At 37.6% G+C, this 21973-nt stretch overlaps 1 protein-coding gene across 1 annotated transcript in view; it reads left to right on the top strand.

Moving 5' to 3' along the window:
* LOC136155297 (adenomatous polyposis coli protein-like) overlaps positions 1-19533 on the top strand; it is a 30014-nt gene extending 10481 nt beyond the window's left edge. The window contains exons 4-5 of the mRNA XM_065917122.1: positions 13145-13223; positions 19003-19533. Of these exons, the coding sequence (XP_065773194.1) occupies positions 13145-13223; positions 19003-19130 (207 nt within the window). The 3' untranslated portion in view covers positions 19131-19533. The remainder of the gene's footprint in view (positions 1-13144; positions 13224-19002) is intronic.
* Positions 19534-21973: the final 2440 nt, after the last annotated feature.

Here is a 21973-nt window from a genome sequence, read left to right as displayed (position 1 = left end):
AGTAGGGTGGCTGGAGTTAAGATACATTAGGGTTTCTCTATTAGCAATGACTACCATTTGGAAATGGAAATTGGGTAGAATGATCTCTTCATAATGACAGGAAATTTTAAAATACCAAACACAGACCACATGAAGAAAAATATAAAATTGCTAAAGGACACACTATGGGGCCCTAGAAGTAGAAAAGCCTGTGTGGCTCTCTGCATTGTATTTGTGTTATCTGGTTGCAGTGATGCCAGGGATATCACAGAAGAGGGGCCAACTAAGATTGTAAGGTCCTGCAGGGTATGGAGGAGTGAAGTGAGTAGTCAGACCACTCTTGCTGTCTGTACATCCTGTGAATGCCTGCTTCCCCTGCACCCTGCATACAAGCCTGACCTTCCCACACACTTGCCCCTGGCCCCAGCTATTGTCTGTGCTGATCACTGGGGCAGTGAAGGGCATTCCCCCTCTGTGGCTTTCCCTGGCAACTGATGAGCCAGCCTGACATCACTGTGTAACTGGCACTCTCCCCTTCCACCCAAGAGGGAAGCCTGCTGCGTGTCCTGCCTGCCATCCGTCACACATGGTAGGGTATCACTCCAGGACTTTGTTTCAGGTGTGTAAGATCCCCCTTCCATTAAACCACTGATGTCTCTGTTGCTAAAAATAAATAAGATCCCTGGGTGAGAAGATTTTAATATCCTAATAATGTCTTTCTTTAAAAAGTTGATATAGAAATATAATATGATTCTAGTCATAATCTTAATTTTTTTAGAGCCCAGAAAAATGATTTTTAAGTTTGTAAAGTAAGAATTTCCAAAAGTATTTAAGAAAATTATAGTGAGTGAGGATTTACCTTACCATTTGGTAAAATTTGCTGTAAAGGTGTTGCAGTAATCACAGTATGATATTAATAGCACAGGAATAGACATAGGCAAATAGAACAGAATAGAGACTAGAAAAAGATGTAAGAAAATCTGGAATCTTTTAATGATAGAAGTTGCAAGTTTGGGGGGGGGGAATGGTAAATAACTCAGTGAGAACATAGATGATAACTGGGAACCTTTCTGGTGGTGGTTGTTTTTTAGTCACTAAGTCGTGTCCGATTCTTTCGTGACCCTGTGAACTGTAGGCCGTCAGCCTTCTCTGTCCATGGGATTTCTCAGGCAAGAATACTGGAATGGGTCGCCATTTCCTTCTCCAGGGGATCTTCCTGACCCAGGGATTGAACCCACATCTCCTTCATTGGCAGGCAGATTCTTTACCACTGAGCCACCAAGGAAGCCCTATCTAGTAGTAGAGAAATTAAATTAGATCCCTACCTCACATCTTGTACATGAAGAGTTACAGGTGAGTTAAATATCTAAATGTAAAAAATAAAATTAATAGAAGAAAATATAGGACAAGAGAGATCTTAATTAAGAATGGAAACTCAAAAGCAATAGGAGGGGACAGGATTTATTTTGTAAAATTTTAAAGCATTCATCCTGCAGGAAAAAAAAATACGGGAAACTATTTGTGACACATCAAGGGGGAAAGGTTTAATATCCCTGTACTGTAAGAATTCTACAAACTAAGAAGAAAAAGACAACTTTTTATATGGGCAGAGGATGTAATCATTCAGTTTATTGAAAAGAAAATGCAGATGACCAATAAAACACATACAAATGACTGTGGAACAGTTTTGGGGAAATTGAAACAAAATCCACTCTTGCCCATGCCTATTTGAATTAGTCTCTGCCTGTCTCCATTAACAGTTTGGTTATTTATTTATTTGTTTCTTTATTTGTTCAACACAAATTTGGGCTCATAGTATGGTGCTCCCTACTCTCCTCTATGCGTGTAAGAAAAGGTTGGATAAATGTACATCAGCTTATTCATAAGAGCTTTTTCTGGGAGTTGGAGATTGGTAGAACGAAAGTTACTTATCCTTCTGTGCTGCCGTAATGTTTTATAAATACATGGATGACATAGTTCTGTGTAGCTTTACCTGTTTTCTGCTTGACATATATTTAGGTGATTTATAATTTCTCACTGTTGAAACAACTCTGATAAACATACTTATCCATATCCTATAAACGTGCACAAAAGTTTTTCTAGGTCAAGAGTCTTTTTCTTAGAGGGCTGTATGGTAAGTAGCTTAGACTTTGTCAGCCATGTGGTCTGTTGCAACTACTCAACTCTGCCTTTGTAGCAAGAAAGCAACCATAGACAACAGTATATGAGCAAATGAGCATGACTGTGTTTCAGTAAAACATGATTCATAAACAGATGACTGGCAAGCCTTAACTTGCTGACCTCTGCTCTGGTACACATACCTGAAAGCATAATTGCTGGTCCTAAGGTAGGAGTGTTCTGAATAGTGTTGGCCAGATTGCCCTCAAAATGATTTTATCAGTTTGCGTTTCTCCCAGGAGTATATGAGAATTCTGTTTCCTTTGACTCTTGTTTTCTTTTTTTCCTTCAGAAATTGTGAGTCAAACTTTATAATTAACAATCAATGAGCATATGAAACATTATCTTGTCATTTAGTTTATACTTTCATGAGTACTACTGAAGTTGAATATCTTTTCATATATGTATTAGACTTTTAAGATTTTCTTTTTGCTGTTTTTTTCATATTGTTAGATGTCTTATTCATTTATATTTGAGAGATATTTTAATATACTCTTAATACCCATCTGTTATACATGATGTATTTCATAACTGTTCCCTGCCAAATCTGTTACCTACTTTTGCTTAATGATAACAAAAAATTATTTTTTATTGTAATGCTAAATTAGTTATATTGTCATATTTGTGCTTTCTTCAACCTATTTTTACATCTTTTCCTATCTTTAAATATACCCTATTTTTTTCTAGTAAGTCTAATGTTTTATTTTTCAATTAGATCGTTAATTCATCTCAGATTTGCTATTATATATGTTTTAGAGGTCAGTAAGTCAGTTCAGTTGCTCAGTGATGTCCGACTCTTTGCGACCCCATGAACCGCAGCACGCCAGGCCTCCCTGTCCATCACCAACTCCCGGAGTCCACCCAAACCCATGTCCATTGAGTCGGTGATGCCATCCAGCCATCTCATCCTCTGTCATCCCCTTCTCCTCCCGCCCACAATCTTTCCCAGCATCAGGGTCATTTCAAATGACTCATTTCTTCACATCAGGTGGCCAAAGTATTGGAGTTTCAGCTTCACTATCAGTCCTTCCAATGAATACACAGGACTGCTCTCCTTTAGGATGGACTGGTTGGATCTCCTTGCAGTCCAAGGGACTCTCAAGAGTCTTCTCCAGGGAGGTGGGAGAGGGGATCGGGATGGGGAATAAAAAAAAAAAAAAGAGTCTTCTCTTTTGAACACCACAGTTCAAAAGCATCAATTCTTCGGCACTCAACTTTCTTTATAATCCAACAATCCATACATGACCATTGGAAAAACCATAGCCTTGACTAGACGGATGTTTGTTGGCAAAGTAATGTCTCTGCTTTTTAATATGCTGTCTAGGTTGGTCATAACTTTCCTTCTAAGGAGTAAGTGTCTTTTAATTTCATGGCTGCAATCACCATCTGCAGTGATTTTGGAGCCCCAAAAAATAAACTCAGCCATTGTTTCCCCAACTATTTTCCATGAAGTGATGGGACCAGTTGCCATGATCTTAAGTTTTCTGAATGTTAAGCTTTAAGCCAACTTTTTCACTGCCCTCTTTCACTTTCATCAAGAGGCTCTTTAGTTCTTCACTTTCTGCCATAAGGGTGCTGTCATCTGCATATCTGAGGTTATTGATATTTCTCCTGGCAGTCTTGATTCCAGCTTGTGCTTCATCCAGCCCAGCGTTTCTCATGATGTACTCTGCACATTAGTTAATTTTAGCATATGTGCTGCCAAAGCGAGCACTGCACTTTAGTTAAATAAGTAGGGTGACAATATACAGCCTTGACGTACTCCTTTTCCTATTTGGAACCAGTCTGTTGTTCCATGTTCAGTTCTAACTGTTGTTTCCTGACCTGTATACAGGTTTCTCAAGAGGCAGGTCAGGTGGTCTGGTATTCCCATCTCTTTCAGAATTTTCCTCAGTTTGTGGTGATCTACACAGTCAGAGGCTTTGGCATAGTCAATAAAGCAGAAATAGATGTTTTTCTGGAACTCTCTTGCTTTCTCGATGTTCCAGCAGATGTTGGCGATTTGATCTCTGGTTCCTCTGCCTTTTCTAAAACCAGCTTGAACATCTGGAAGTTCACAGTTTATGTATTGTTGAAGCCTGGCTTGGAGAATTTTGAGCATTACTTTACCAACGTTTGAGATGAGTGCAATTGTGAGGTAGTTTGAGCATTCTTTGGCATTGCCTTTCTTTGGGATTGGAATGAAAACTGACCTTTTCCAGTCCGATGGCCACTGCTGAGTTTTCCAGATTTGCTGACATATTGAGTGCAGCACTTTCATAGCATCATCTTTTAGTTTTAGAGGTAGGAATCTAATTTTATGTATATATATATATAAACACTCATGCATATGATTTTTAAATGTGTGTATATAGTATATGTTATATGCAGTATAATTTCTATTCAATAATTATATAATTAGTGATATATACAGACATACAGATACACACAGATAGATATATATTTATGTTGTTAACAGAATTTTCCATTAACATTTATTGGATGCATCTCTGTTTCCCCATGGATTAGTAATGCTGTTTTTGGCATTTGAGAAGTTGTATTTGCTGAATATTTGTGAACTCTGTTCCATTAGTCTGTTTTAGCTTCTCTGGATACCACACTTGTTTTATTTGCTATAATTTTATTAATCTTAAGTCTTGTAGTATGAGTCCTACTTATTTACGTCTGTAAAAATGTGTTTATATTCTGTTTCATTACTCTTTTATTTGAAATTTAGTATCAGCTTATTTTCTTCAAGGAAAAACCTTATTGACTTTTGATTAGTTATACATTGAATTTATAAATTAATTTCAGGAGAATTTATATCTTTACAGTATGAAGATTGGATCTTGGTTGAAAGATTGGTCTCTGGATTCTAATTCCGTGTCACTTATCAGCACAGTGATCTTGTTTAAACTCTGCCTCAGTTTTCTCATTGGTAAAATGTAGAAAATGATTCCCTGTAAAAAATGTAAGGATTAAATGAGTTAATATGCATAAAACCCTTGGAGTTTAGCAAATTCCAAGTAAATATTAGGTACTGTTACTCGTTTTGTATCTCATTCATTTGGGTCTTATTTTATGCCCTTCAGAAAAGCTTTATAACATTCTTCATAAAACCCTTGTTGTTCAATTGTTAAGTCATGTCCAACTCTTTACAGCCTCATGGTCTACAGCATACCAGACTTCCCTGTCCTTCACTTTCTCCCACAGTTTGCTCAAATTCATGTCCAGTGAGTCTGTGATGCTATCCAAACATCTCATTCTCTGTAGTCCATATTCTTCATGATCCTCTTACACATCTTTTTTTTTTTCATTTATTCCTAGATATCTTAGTTTTTGTTGCTATTGTGAATGGAATTTTCTCTAGTTTACATTACTAAATTTGATGTATCCAGGAGTCTTCCTGAACTCTTTTGTTAGATTGTCTCAGTAGTTTAAGATTTTCTTGGATTTTTTCATTTAGATGTTAAATTGTCTCCAAGTAATGACAGTTTTGTCTTTTCCAGTCCTTTTTTCCCTCTTTGTATTATATAAGAAATGTAATACATCTTTGAATAAAGCAATGATAATTGGTCTTCTTCATCTCACCTTGGCTTTAAAGAGAATTCTGAAATTTCACGATTAAGTATGCTGTTTACTTAAGGTTTTTGATACCATTTATCACGTTAAGGAATTTACCTTCTATTCCTAATTTCTTGAGAGCTGTCCTGAATTCATACTGAACTATTCAGTTCACTTCTGTTCAGTGGCTCAGTTATGTCGGACTCTGCAACCCCATGGACTGCAGCACACCAGGCCTCCCTGTCCATCACCAGCTCCCGGAGTTTACTCAAGCTCATGTCCATTAAGTCAGTGTTGCCATCCAACCATCTCATCCTCTGCCGTCCCCTTCTCCTCCCGCCTTCAGTCTTTCCAGCATCAGGGTCTTTAAATGAGTCAGTTCTTCGCATCAGGTGGCCAAAGTCCTGGAGTTGAATCTTCAGCGTCAGTCCTTCCAATGAATATTCAGGACTGATTTCCTTTAGGATGGACTGGTTGGATCTCCTTGCAGTCCAAGGGACTCTCAAGAGTCTTCTCCAACACCACAGTTCAAAAGCATCTATGCTTCGGCACTCAGCTTTCTTTAAGTCCTACTCTCATATCCATGCATGACTACTGGAAAAGCCATAGCTTTGACTAGATGGGCCTTTGTTGGAAAAGTGATGTTTCTGCTTTTTAATGTGCTGTCTAGGTGGGTCATAAATTTTCTTCCAAGGAGCAAGCGTCTTTCCTTTCACGGCTGCAGTCACCATCTGCAGTGATTTTGGAGTCCCAAAAAATAAAGTCTGTCACTGTTTCCATTGTTTCCCCCATCTATTTGCCATGAAGTGATGGGACCAGATGCCATGATCTTAATTTTGATGTTGAGTTTAGAGCCAACTGTCTCGCTCTCCTCTTTCACTTTTATTAACAGGCTTTTTAGTTCTTCTTCACTTTGTGCCATAAGGGTGGTGTCATCTGCATATCTGAGGTTATTGATATTTCTCCCAGCAGTCTTGATTCCAGCTTGTGCTTCATCCAGCCCAGCATTTCTCATGATGTACACTGCACATTAGTTAAATAAGCAGGGTGACAATATACAGCCTTGACGTACTCCTTTTCCTATTTGGAACCAGTCTGTTGTTCCATGTCCAGTTCTAACTGTTGCTTCCTGACCTGTATACAGATTTCTCAAGAGGCAGATCAGGTGGTCTGGTATTCCCGTCTCTTTCAGAATTTTCCACAGTTTGTTGTGATCCACACAGTCAAAGGCTTTGGCATAGTCAATAAAGCAGAAATAAATGTTTTTTCTGGAACTCTCTTGCTTTTTCGATGAGTCAGCAGGCGTTGGCAATTTGATCTCTGGTTCCTCTGCCTTTTCTAAATCCAGTTTGAACATCTGGAAGTTCATGGTTCACATACTGTTGAAGTCTGGTTTGGAGAATTTTGAGCATTACCTTGCTAGCATGTGAGATGAGTGCAATTGTGTGGTAGTTTGAGCATTCTTCAGCATTGCCTTTCTTTGGGATTGGAATGAAAACTGACCCTTTCCAGTCCTGCAGTCATTGCTGAGTTTTCCAAATTTGCTACCATATTGAGTGCAACACTTGCATAGCATCGTCTTTGAGGATTTGAAATAGCTTAACTGGAATTCCATCACCTCCACTAGCTTTGTTCGTAATGATGCTTCCTAGGGCCCACTTGACTTCGCATTCCAGGATGTCTGCTCTAGGTGAGTGATCATATCATTTTGATCATCTGGTTTGTGAAGATCTTTTTGTACAGTTCTTCTGTGTATTCTTGCCACCTCTTCTTAATACATTCTGCCTCTGTTGGTCCATACCATTTCTGTCCTTTATTGTGCCCATCTTTGCATGAAATATTCCCTTGGTATCTCTAATTTTCTTGACGAAATCTCATCTTTCCCTTTCTGTTGTTTTCCTCTATTTCTTTGCATTGGTCACTAAGGAAGGCTTTCTTATCTCTCCTTGCTATTCATTGGAACTCTGCATTCAAATGAGTGTATCTTTCCTTTTCTCCTTTGCCTTTCACCTCTCTTCACAGCTATTTGTAAGGCCTTCTCAGACAACCATTTTGCCTTTTTGCATTTCTTTTTCTTGGGGATGGTCTTGCTCCCTGTCTCCTGTATAATGTCACGAACCTCCGTCCATAGTTCCTCAGGCAGTCTTGTCTATCAGATCTAATCTCTTGAATCTATTTCTCACTTCCACTGCATCGTCATAAGGGATTTGATTTAGGTCATATCTGATTGGTCTGGTAGTTTTTCCCTACTTTCTTCAGTTTAAGTCTGAATTTGGCAATAAGGAGTTCATGATCTAAGCCACAGTCAGCTTCCGGTCTTGTTTTTGCTGACTCTATAGAGCTTCTCCATCTTTGGATGCAAAGAATATAATTAGTCTGATTTCAGTGTGGACCGTCTGGTGAAAACCATGTGTAGAGTCTTCTCTTGTGTTACTGGAAGAGGGTGTTTGCTATGACCAGTGTGTTCTCTTGGCAAAACTCTATTAGCCTTTGCCCTGCTTCATTCTGTACTCCAAGGCCAAGTTTGCCTGTTACTCCAGGTGTTTCTTGACTTCCTACTTTGCATTCTAGTCCCATGTAATGAAAAGGACATCTTTTTTTGGGTGTTAGTTCTAGAAGGTCTTGTAGGTCTTCACAGAACCGTTCAACTTCAGCTTCCTCAGCATTACCGGTCGGGGCACAAGCTTGGATTACCATGATACTGAATGGTTTGCCTTGGAAATGAACAGAGATCATTCTGTCATTTTTGAGACTGCACCCAAGCATTTCGAGTGCTTTTGTTGACTTATGACATTTCTTCTAAGGGATTCTTTCCCACAGTAGTAATGATGGTCATCTGAATTAAATTCACCCATTCCAATCCATTTTAGTTTGCTGATTCCTAAAATATTGACGTTCACTCTTGCCATCTCCTGTTTGACCACTTCCAGTTTGCCTTGATTCATGGACCTAGCATTCCTATGCAGTATTGCTCTATCAGCATTGGACTTTGCTTCCGTCACCATCACATCCACAACTGAATGTTGTTTTTGCTTGGCTCCATCTCGTCAGTCTTTGTGGAGTTATTTCTAGGAGCATAGTGGGCACCTACCAACCCAGGGAGTGCATCTTTCAGTGCCCTGTCTTTTTGCATTTTCATGTTGTTGTTGGGGTTCTCAAGGCAAGAATAGTGAAGTGGTTTGCCTTTCCCTTCTCCAATGGGCCATGTTTTGTCAGAACTCTCCACCATGACCCATCCATCTTGGTTGACCCTACAAGGCATGCTCATAGTTAGACTGAGTTAGACAAGGCTGTGGTCCATGTGATCAGTTTGGTTAGTTTTCTGTGATTGTGGTTTTGAGTCTGTTTGCCCTCTGATGGATCAGGATAAGAGGCTTATGAAGCTTCCTGATGGGAGAGACTGACTGAGGGGGAAACTGGTTCTTGTTCTGTTTGGCCATGCTCTGTGAACCTTTAATCCAATCCTCTGTTGAAGGGCAGGGCTATGTTCCCTCCCTGTTATTTATCTGAGGCCAAAGTATGGTGGAGGTAGTGAAGATAATGGCGACCTCGCTCAAAAGGTCACATGCCTGCACTGCTACATCCAGTGCCCCTGACCCTGCAGCAGGCCACCGCCGACCCCTGCCTCTGCCAGAGACTCCTGGACACTCATGGGCAAGTCTGGGTCAGTCTCTTGTGGGGTCACTGCTCCTTTCTCCTGGGTCCTAGTGCACACGAGGTTCTATTTGTGCCCTCCCAGAGTCTGTTTCCCCAGTCCTGTGTGAGTTCTGGCAGCTCTATGTTGGGTTAATGGTGACCTCCTCTGAGACAGCTTATGCCATACTCAGGTCTACTGTACTCAGAGCCCCTGCCTCTGCAGCAGTCCACTGCTGACCCACATGTTCACAGGAGACACCCAAACACAGTTCTGTCTCCGTCTCTGTGGAGTCTCTGGGTCCTGGTGCACATAAAGTTTGTTTGAGCCCTCTGAGTGTCTCTGGCGAGTATGGGGTTTGATTCTACATGGTATTTCAATATATATATCAAACTATATTACTAAATAATTTTTATATCAGTTTTTCAAAAGTCATACCATGTCTATATGCCTGAACAATTAAGCATGTTGCATTTTATTTAATTTCATAAATATTCAAGATTGTCATACAGAGAATGGAAAGAAGTGCTACTGACTTCTTCCATTTTATGTTGAGTAACGAAAGCACAAATGTTATTGTGGAAGCAGTCATCAAGGTGCAGACTTGATTACAGGGTCTAGTGACCTAATAGCAATACAGAAATACAGTTCTGTGAAGAGGAATGTTAGGTATATTTTCCTGTTTTCACCCTCTAAATATTAAAAATTTTGACTTGGGACTTTATTGGTGACGGGGAGCTGGTTATATAGAGAGAGGAAAACAATGAAATATTATGAAACTAATAAGTGTAGATAGTTTTGTTGTTTCTGTAATGCCAGGATGTATTTGGTGTCTGATGTAGAAGTAATCACTCATCTCTGCAGAATCTTTAGAGAGCTACTAAAAGTATTTCTTCTTCAGCATGTTTTCATGGTGAAAATTGGACATGGTAAAATGTCTTAAATAGAAAATATTATTTACCTTCAGTTCAGTTCAGTCGCTCAGTCATGTCCAACTCTTTGTGACCCCATGAATCACAGATCACCAGGCCTTCCTGTCCATCACCAGCTCCCGGAGTTTACCCACATTCATGTCCAGCGAGTCGGTGATGCCATCCAGCCATCTCATCCTCTGTCATCCCCTTCTCCTCCTGCCCCCAATTCCTCCCAACATCAGGGTCTTTTCCAGTGAGTCAACTCTTCGCATGAGGTGGCAAAAGTATTGGAGTTTCAGCTTCAGCATCAGTCCTTCAATGAATATTCAGGACTGATCTCCTTTAGGATGGACTGGTTGGATCTCCTTGCAGTCCAAGGGACTCTCGAGTCTGCTCCAGTACCACAGTTCAAAAGCATCAATTCTTCGGTGCTCAGCTTTCTTCACAGTTCAACTCTCACATCCATACACGACCACTGGAAAAACCATAAGCTTGACTAGACGGACCTTTGTTGACAAAGTAATGTCTCTGCTTTTTAATATGCTATCTAGGTTGGTCATAACTTTCCTTCCAAGGAGTGAGCGTCTTTTAATTTCATGGCTGCAGTCACCATCTGCAGTGATTTTGGAGCCCAGGAAAATAAAGTCAGCCACTGTTTTCACTGTTTCCCCATCTATTTGCCATGAAGTAATGGGACCAGATGCCATGATCTTAGTTTTCTGAATGTTGAGCTTTAAGCCAACTTTTTCACTCTCCTCTTCCACTTTCATCAAGAGGCTCTTTAGTTCTTCACTTTCTGCCGTAAGGGTGGTGTCATCTCCGTGTCTGAGGTTATTGATATTTCTCCCAGCAGTCTGGATTCCCGCTTGTGATTCTTCAAGCCCAGCATTTCTCATGATGTACTCTTCATATAAGTTAAATAAGCACAGTGACAATATACAGCCTTGATGTACTCCTTTTCCTATTTGGAGCCAGTCTGTTGTTCCATGTTCAGTTCTAACTGTTGTTTCCTGACCTACATATAGGTTTCTCAAGAGGTGGGTCAGGTGGCCTGGTGTGACCATCTGTTTCAGAATTTTCCACAGTTTTTTGTGATCCACATGGTCAGAGGCTTTGGCATAGTCAATAAAGCAGAAATAGATGTTTTTCTGGAACTCTCTTGCTTTCTCGATGTTCCAGCAGATGTTGGCAGGTTGATCTCTGGTTCCTCTGCCTTTTCTAAAACCAGCTGGAACATCTGGAAGTTCACAGTTTATGTATTACTGAAGCCTGGCTTGGAGAATTTTGAGCATTACTTTACTAGCGTGAGAGAGGAGTGTGATTATTTACCTTAAGTTCACTATTTTCAGAATTGTGATAGAGAATTAGCATAGTTGTAGTGATACAACTGAGGGACTGAGAGAGGAAGGTTTCTTTTTTGGTGAGCACATCTGTTTTGAACTTTTCCAAAAAACAGCAACAATAATGATTCCTACTATGGCAATAAAATCATAAGGACATTGTATTTAAACAAAACTATGTATGATTCAAGGGTAAGTTTTGTATGTAAGCTTTTTAGCTGTATATACTTAAAGCTATTCGTTATAATACTTTAATTATCTATTGAAGTATACATGCTCAAAAATCTTTCATTGATGGGTGCATAATCATAAAAAGTTTGCAAATCACTCCGTCTATTTTCTGACACTTTTTCCTCATTGAAACAATTACTCTTACAATACAGTTTCTTATACCAATGTTACAGTGTCAACTATGGAATTCTGGCAGTTGATGATAAAATATTGGCAGTACTTATTTTTAAAACATTTCCCACATTTTTCACTTCCACATTGTTTGATCTGTAGTTACTGCTTTGTGTTCACTTGAAGATCTCAGTATATGGGGGAAGCAATAACTCCTACCATCATTGTGATCTTTAGTGTTTGGAGTAATGTTTAGCTGAAGTATTTGGGAAAGCTAACTCTGAAAGGTACTGCTGACCTGTAATAGGAATAACTTTAGGGAAGATTGTTCTTATTGTTTACGTACTGGTGCTTCTTAAAAAAAGCAGATGCTCTTTCTCTTTACAGGATGCCATACTTTACATAAACTCATTATACTGTACTGACATCTGAATTAATATAAAAGTTTAAATTCAGATGTAATTTTCTTTTTGAAAGTTTTTGAGAACAGCTTTTATATACCAGTTTCACACTGTTATGTATCATGTGTTGTTCAGTTGCTCAGTCATGTCCAGGTCTTTGCTACTCTGTGAACTGCAGCATTGCCAGGCTTTCCTGTCCTTCACTGTCTCCCTGAGTTTGCTCAAACTCATGTCCATTGAAATCCATGATACCATCTAACCATCTTATCCTCTGTTGTCCCCTTCTCCTTCTGCCTTCAATGTTTCTCAGCATCAAGATCTTTTCCAGTGAGTTGGCTCTTCGCATCAGGTGGCCACAGTATTGGAGCTTCAGTTTCAGCATTAGTCCTTCCAGTGAATATTCAGGACTTTAGGATGGGCTGGTTGGATCTCCTTGCGGTCCACTGGACTCTCAAGAGTCTTCTCCAACACCACAGTTCAGAAGCATCAGTTCTTCAGCCCTCACCTTTCTTTATGGTCCAAGTAGATACATAACTTGCATTTGTACAGTTTTCCTAAATTTAGGGATCTGTTTTATAAAGTTAGATATGTTAAAAAGTTGAACTGATGCACTGATGTCCTCAGTATATGAATATGTATATGTATATGTATCTAATTCTCACATAAGAATGACTTGGCATAGAAAAAAGAATGATTTGATATAATCCTACTTTTAAATGGTAACCATAGAATGGTTAATGTTAAATTAATATTAAAAACTAATGTTTTTTTTTAATAAAAATAGATCTAACTTGGTTACTTATTTTATTTTAGCGAAGAATAACCAGAATTCAACAAATAGAAAAGGACATACTTCGTATACGACAGCTTTTACAGTCCCAAGCAACCGAAGGTTAGTGAATTGTCTCTTTTGTTTGTAGTTATAATGATAGGTGGTTGTTCTAAGAAAAGAAAATATGTATAATTAACATGGCATCATTGAAATAGATGCTCTAGAGAATTGAGACACTTGATAAGCTTTTTCATTAAATTAAGTATAGATTTCAAAAATCTATACTAGTATGATTTCTTCATAACTTTTATGCAATTAAAGCTTATAGAGCCATAAATAGATACCTTACTTCAGTTATCTGTTTACATATAATTTGGCTACTAACAGTTTGTAAATAAGCTATCTCCTTGTGTAATCCATAGTAAAAGTTGATCATATACATTTATCTGTGCTTACTTTACAAACTTCATTAAAATGACAGTAAAAGGGTAAAATGAAAAAGCACAAATACCAGGGAAGGTGACAATAAAATTTGGAGAACTGCAAAGCAGATAAACAAATAATTCTTCTAGATTATGGTAGAGAGCTGACCCCAGAGTGAGCAGTAGGAGGTCACAAAGCAACTCATTTTACACTGTGGAGTCCTGAAAGTTTCCAGAGTTGGTTACACTAGATACTTCTGGAAATGAGGATTAAAAAGGGGGTTAAAACCATATTTGTCAGCTCTTCAGCTGAAATTTGGTTTTGATCACTACACAGAAGGATGGGGTATAAAAAACCATCCCTTCAGCTATCTGTTTATAGCCACTGAATTTGGGCACTTGTCACTTTGTTTATGGGTAAATAAAAAGAAAACCTACATGGAACTTAAATGAACTATTGCTGAATAAGGAAAAATAGCATGTGGGAGGCTCAGAGAAAATAAAGTATTTCTTCTTAAGTCAACTACAGGATGACCTGTCTCTCTGCAATAAGAGCAAAAAGTGTTGAATAAAAGTCCTCATTGAACAATACAGAATTGTTGCTAGGAAAAATTGGCTCAGTATTTGGGGATATACCAATGCAAAGTTTCTAATATGCAGCCAGATTGAGACTCACATTCCAGATCATACAGGAAAAAAGAAGAGAATGCAAAGAATGAAATATCAACCTAGTGCTTTTTTCTAACTATAATTACTAAAAACATGATGAAGTGCTTGTTGATATTTTAAAATGTTTATGAGATACAAAATAGTATGTACACTTTGATCCCATTTTTTAATATGCACAAACAGTCTTTCAGAAATAATATGAAAAGGCAGGTAACCACTGCTAATACCTCCTTGTTTTCTTAGTTTGGCCAGTTTTGTAATGTTTTTATAGTAGCTGCACAGCTTTTAGAGTGAGAGAAAACTTTTGTATGCGAAACAAATCTGACGTGTCCTTTCATCACCAGCATGCTTCCCAAGTAGCTCGATGGTAAAGAATCCGCCTGCCAGCCCAGGAGACGCAGGTTCTATCACTGGGTCGGGAAGATTCCCTGGAGAACGAAATGGCAACCCACCCCAGTAGTCTTCCCTAGTAAATCCAGTAGAAAGAGACACCTGGTGGACTACCGTCCATGGGGTTGCAAAAGAGTCGGACATGACTTGGCAAGTAAACCACAGCAACAGCACTTACTGCCAGCCCTGAGAATCTGACCGGATAATGAACAGTTCTGTTTGGAGGCAGAAACTTAGTGCAAGCCCATTTACACACAGAGAAGACAACTAATTCTAATGTCAAAAAGTATAATTTTGAAAACAGTGTCTTTTAAGACTCTGGTCATGCATGCCTTGCTTTTTAAATCTCTTAGAAGCTTTGGCTTCAGTACATTTGAATTTGAAATATGTAGAAACATGTACTTGCTAAGTAGTCAAGTTCAGTGTAATAGTCATATTGCTAAAAGTAGTTTAATCTGGATGTTTTAAGTCAGTATGAACCAAATATTTGTAATATACAGACTGTGTCCTTTTTGCAATATTAACTCTTCAGTACTGTTTTTTTCTTTCCAAAATAAAACAAAACTATCTCTTTACTCCTTTTTCAATGTCATTGGCATTGCTGTATGTGGCATTCTGGTTATTATGGCCCCTTTGGGTTTCCAGGGTAGTTTATCTGTGGTGTTTTGTTTTTTTTTCCCCTTGATCAAAATTACTATACTCTATTTTTAAAACTGTTTTTAGAGAGGCAACTTTTGTTTTTTATTGAGCAGCACTGCATTTATATTTTCTTTTTATATATATTTTTTCTGCTTTGAGTGTTTGCTGTTGTTTTTCTAGCTTCTTTAGTTATAGTTAGCTTTTATTCACCATCTTTCTTGTATTATGATTTTTACTGTTTGGCTGCATCAACAGGGTTGTTTTTTTTTAAATTTCTAAATCAATATTTACACTTATTTTTTCTACTTGATTGACTCTTTCATGTGTGTTAAATAGCCTTCTTTGCTGTTAGTATTGCTGCACGGGGCTTCTTTTGGTCATCATTTGCCTGGTATAATATACTCACTGTCAGTACATTTCCAAACGTTACCAACATTCTGGCCTCTAGAAATTCCTAAGAAAAATTGTCATTTGTTAATAATAGTTCTCATTATCAGTACAATTATAAGTTTATTGCAGGTTGGGGGCTTGTTTGTGTTTTTTTATCTGTTCAAGATTTCATTTATATCATTGGATTTGGGACCAACTGTCTACCACCATAACCTAGTCTATTCTTGTTTCTTTTTGTTATAAAAATGGCCATATTTTTCATAGCCTTAAGTCGTTACATTTATTCAGTGAATATAAACTAAAAGAAGGTATCATGTCTTATTTAAGAAAGAAAGGTTTTTAATTTTACTGTTTGCTGTTTCTTTATTACTATCAGAAGGAGAAGCTAGAAAATGGAGAAAACGGGATCAGATACTCATAAATTAGTTCACATACAGTACTGAGAAGAAAAGATGTCTGCCAAATAATTTCTCCACCATGAAGCATCTTATAACACTATCTTTGCCCTACCTGCTAACAATTCTGGTTTAAGATCTAGATGCAGGATATAACTCAGATGATATAACTATTGCACTTGATTCAAATCTCAGAAGTTCCAAGAGGGTACATGAGGCAACCAGTCCTACCACTTTCTTTTGTATTCTATAGGTTATTTACTGACAAATGTATACCATTTGGGGGGGAGGGGCCCCAAAAGATGGGAGCTATAAGGAAAATTGTGGCATGATTTAATAGTCTCTAGAAAATAGCCAATGAGAAATAGTTTTTAAAATCCCATGCAGAGTACTCTTATAACTCATTAATAAAGAGACAACCCAACTTACAAATGGGCTAAAGATTTGAATACACATTTCACCAGAAAAATTCATAGGAATGGCTAATAAGCACATGAAAATAGGCTCGACATCATTGGATGTTAAGGAAGTCAAGTTAAAACCACAATGCTATATCACTCTATACTCACTAGGATGGCTGTAATCATGAGGAAAACAATAAGCATTGGCACGGATGTGGATAAATAGAAGCTGTCATATGTTGCTGATGGGAATGTAAAATGGTTCAGCCACTTGGAAAAGTTTGGCAGTTATCTAAAGTATTAAAGGTATAGTTACCATATGACCCAGCAATTCCACTTCTAGCTATCTAAGAGAAATGAGCACATATGTCCACACAGAGACTTTAATTTGAATATTCATGGAAGTATTATTCACAGTAGCCCAAAAGTAGAAAAATGCAAAAGTGTATCAACTGGTAAATCAATAAATAAAATGTATACCGTTACAATGTAATACTACTCGGCAATTAAAAGGAACAAATTGTTGACACACACTATAACTGAGGTGAACCTCAAAAACATTATACTGAGTAAAAGTAGCTAGACATGTAAGTCCGTATATTCCATTTACAATAAACGTACAGAAAAGACGAGTTTACAGAGCAGAGTCATAGTTACTTGGAGCTGTGAGTGGGAATGGGGATTACCTATAAATGAGCATGAAGGATCTTTTTAGAATGATGAAAATGGTCTAAAACTGAAATATAGTGATTCTTGGTAAGTTTATTCAATGTCATTGAGTTGTACACTTAAAGTGGGTGAATTGTCTTAAAGGCATTTTAAATCCAACGTAACCAAAGCACAACTAATGATGGTCTCCTCCTAAGTCCTCCTTGTGACCCCCACATCCTCCAAATCCTCCTTCTCCTTTAGTATTATCTGTCTCCATGAATGGTACCACCATTATTCAGCTGTGTGAGCTAAGAAACAGAAGAGTAGTTTGTGACCCCAGATCTCTTCTTCCACTCACTGTATCCAGTCTGTCGTGCAGTCCTTCAGGTTGACCTCTGTCTCCAAGCATCAGTGCTTCCCTGGGTGTAAAGGACTGTCATCTCCCACTTACTTTAATATTTAGTCTGCAAGTTGATCTCTTGTGTTTCCCATCTTCTTAGACCATTCAAAATTTGAGTTTAAACGATCAGAATACATGCACCTTTTTCCTTTAGAGTATTGGTTATGTGGGGGCATGAGTGCCATCTGAGAATCACACTAAAATTCAACAAAATCATTAAGTTCCTTTTTTTAACCATCTCTCTGTTCTACTCTTCACACTGTAATTCTTTGATATCCTAGAGCAAACCACGTTTCTCCCATCACAGCTCCTTTGCATATGGTCTCTATTTCCCTAAATTTTTGCATGTGGTCTCTGTTTCCTTCATCCTCTGCCATATCCCGTTTCCTAGAACTCCTGTTTATATTTTAGATCTCAGTCCAAACAATACTTCCTAAGAGAGCACTTCCCCTGACTCCCACAATGTCTGATGTCCCTCTGTTATGTATCCTTATAAGCAACTTGTGCTCTTTTTTCAGAGTGCTTGTCGAAGTGTTTAACTTTACTGTTGTTTCTTTCATTATTTGATAGCATCCCTGACTAGACTAAATCTGGAAGAGTGCGTTGAACGATGCCTGGGTTTGTCAGTACTGTGTTCTCCAGCCCTATTGCAAGTAACTGACATAGCACATACTCAATAATTACTTTTATATTGACATCTTCAGTGATGTCAGTGTCAAATCTTTGTAGATTTAGTGCTCGTTGATTCATTTTTTCTCTTCACTGACTTTGTATTCTCTGCTTTAGATGATTTTGTTGAATTTTGTGGTATCACTTTCCCAAGGTACTGTTTTTTCTTGTTTCTGAATTATTGGGACTACTTCTCTTTTGCCTATGTATAACTTACACTTGTTTATTGATGGAAATAGTATATGTAAATTATTTTAAAGTCACATTTTAAATGGTCTAGGAAAGCTTTATGTTTAAATAAATTCCAGTGGAAGCCATTTTGTAACATAGTTTTCCATTATTATGTCACAATTTTTAATGTGTAATTTTTAATTTTGCCTATAATGTTCCTAGAGGAGGCACACTGGTAATTGTTTCTATAAAAGATACTTGATTATTTTCTTTCTTTGATTCTGTGGTGATAGTTTTCAAAGTGACTGCTTTGTACTAGATATAATCTGTCTTGAAATTACTGCTTTTACTGGATATAATCTTGCCCTTTCACTTTACCTAACAGATGGTGGTTACATTAGAAAAGGTTTTGGTTTTATTCATATTAGAATCTAAGAGCTTATCTGTTGGTTTCATATTACTTTTATTAGCAGATGTATATAAAAATATATGTGTGTGTAAGTATAAATATACTTACATAGAAGGTATTTATAAGCTATAGTAACTGCTATATTTGCAGCTCTATTAAATACCAGAACCATGTGACCTTGCGGAAAAGACAGTTATTTGCTCTAGTTGGGTTATGTCCCCGATAGTGATGTGAGCACAGCTGGTGGAGGATGGTGTTTCTGTGGGTCTCAGAAAACCCTTTGCCTTGTGCAGCCCTAGTGTTCGAGGGACACACTTCACTTTGCTGTGACCGAGACAGGCAGCTGACAGCCCGCTGGAGGCTATGGAGTGCAGCTCCGTGCTTTTGTGAACCTGTGTCATTGAGGCCTTCAGAGCTTTAGAGCAAGAAAGAAGGAAAGCTGTGGGCTGAGAAAGCATGCACCGTTTTTGTATGTATTGATGTTAACTCCATATTAACAGAGGTCATCTCAGAGCAAGCATGAAGCTGGCTCACATGAAGCCAAACGGCAGAATGAAGGTCAAGGAGTGGCAGAAATCAACATGGCAACTGTGGGTAGCGGTCAGGTAAATAGATTATTTTATTAATTTCTTTTCTAGTTAACTATTTAAATATTTTAAAAGAAATACTGAGTGAGATGATTCTCACATGACCTGTTTCCTTCCTAAATGGATATCTCCAGAAGAATTCAGTACTAAAATGCTATGTCATTTTTCTTTATTATATTTAACTATGAAGCTTTCAAATTTCCAAGTATATTTTATAGCTCTAAAGTATGTGTCTCTGTTTTAGCCTAAAATGATTAATGTGAGTGGAGTTTCTTTGAAAAATAAATACTAAGCTGCATTTTGGTCATATGTGATTTGACCTAGTTATTACTGCTTGCATTGAATAGATTTGCTCTTTCTCTGTGGCATTCTAAGATATTTTTGTGTTTTTTAAAAAAAATCATAAAGAGTTAATATTTTCATCTTCAGTTGTATTCCAGGATTATAGAAACCTAGCATTTAAATAAACAATTCTAATGCCCATTAAAATAAAAGTAAATAAATACCCTAGTCATATTTACTATTATCATCTTTAGCAAAATTATGGAAGACAATTTTTTAAAATGTAGAACATTATCTTGTTGTGCTGCCATCAGTTTTCTATTAGAGTTTGATTGGAATGTATCCTAATGAGTATTTTTCTTTGGAGTGTTCTGTATTCTCCACATTTTTTCAAGCAATATTTTATGTTTTAAATGAATGATTTTTTAAAATACAGTTTCAACTAAGTTGATTTTAAGGAAATTTTCTTACTGTTGATATAAAATATTCCTTTAGTGCCTATAGATTACTTTTAATGATACTATTTATTTGTTCTATTAGTTCATTAAAATTTAAAGCTTAAAATGTCTCATACTTAATTTAAATATTTAAATTTACCACATTTAAACAAAAATATACTTCATTTTAATATTACTGGTCCACATTGTACTGGATAATACTCTACAGATGGTAAATTAGGGCAAAAAAAATTATATTCCAATAGTACATTTGGGTTCTTTGTCTACTACTTAGGGAGTTCTCTGGGATTATCATGTGTTCCTACACATATGTAGAAAGAAGTTCTGTCTTCTTGACAAAAATCTTTTTTTTTTTGCTTTAGGATTAAGACCCACTATTAATACTTTGGGGTCATATTTCAATTATTATATCCTTTAAAGCCTCACCTAGCCAATAAGCTCAATATTTATTTTTTTAATTGAATTCTTATCTCATTTCTTATATCAGAATTTAACTCTGAATATATTAGATTTAATGTCAAAGATGAAAACTTTAAAAAACAGTTTACTTATTTACCTATGTTGTGTCTTAGTCGTGGCATGTGAGATCTTCTTCCCTGCGGCATGCGGGATCTTCTGTTACGCCGTGCAGGCCCAGAAGTCGTGGCCCTCGGACTTAGTTGCCTTGCAGTATGTGGGATCTTAGTTCCCAGACCAGGGGTCAAACTCGCATCCCCTGCATTAGAAGGCAGATTCTTAATCACTGAATCACCAGGGAAGTCCCCCAAATGAAAACTGTTAGAAATATTAAAAGTTAAGGAAATGAGCATAGAGTTTTTATAATCATGAAGTGAGTAGGAAACCATAAAAGAACCATAGGCTTCATTTAAAAATGTAAGACTTTAGTGTGCGATAAAATCATAACAAACTTACAAGACAAAAACCAAAATCACATTAATGACGCTACAGCTACTTCCAGATCTTAATGTAGATAAGAGGTGTGTCTGTGAGACTGTGATCCAGTTATGCCAAAATCCCTTTACCTGTCAGACGCTTGGGGTTTGTTCATTTCTTTTGTTATTTGCTCCAGAGACAAAACAGTTGACACTAACAAAACTGAAAATAATCTCTTTGACTTTCTCAGAATCACAGTAATATGATCCATCAAGCTCCTGCCCTAGTGCCCTTGGGGAAGGAAGTTCATTGTACCTCACCTGGTTTCCTGCCCACAGCCACTCTGCCAGAATGATCTTTCACGAGTAAATCACCCTCTTGGTAAAATCCTTTGTTGGCATCCATTGATTCTCAGAAAAAGACAAGCCTTACTACGACCTGTATAACCTGGCTCCTGCCTAAACTTGCCAGCTGTCTGTCACCCTTTGCTCTCAGCACGCCTGCCACGCTGGCCCTTCAGGACTTCCCCTTGACGGCTTCCTCTGCTGCAGCCTGCACACCATCTGCCCATTCCCTCTTGTGCCTTCTCATCCCACTTCACTCAGTTAACAGCAGTTTGTGTGTGTCTGAACTTTAGCGTGATTTCTCTCAAGAGGCTTGAACTGTTCACATCCCATTACAGGCTGTCCTCGCTTGTTCTTCTCACCTTGAAGACCACATTTGCAGTTTTATATTTATTTATGTGGTTATTTCTGTTCTCCCTACTAAATTGTAAGCTCCAGAAAGACAAAGATTCTTTCCAGTTTTATTCATTTTTATATCCCCACAGTCCCTGATAAATAAATAGTAGATAATAGCAATGAATATATGTAGGTTGGAAGGGATAACTAACATCCCTTCTAGAAAGAGGGATTTTTGATCTGTGATTAATCTCCCTTGAATGTTAAATGAAAAGAGAAAGCTAGAAATAAATTATATGGGCTAGATCCCTACTTGCTTAGTATATAACTTTATGTGTAATTCATTTATGAATCGATCTCAGCTTTTCCATTTAATGTTTAGAA

Source organism: Muntiacus reevesi, unplaced genomic scaffold, assembly GCF_963930625.1.
Source record: "Muntiacus reevesi unplaced genomic scaffold, mMunRee1.1 SCAFFOLD_118, whole genome shotgun sequence".
NCBI lineage: Eukaryota > Metazoa > Chordata > Mammalia > Artiodactyla > Cervidae > Muntiacus > Muntiacus reevesi.
This window is presented reverse-complemented; position numbering and strand designations above follow the sequence as displayed.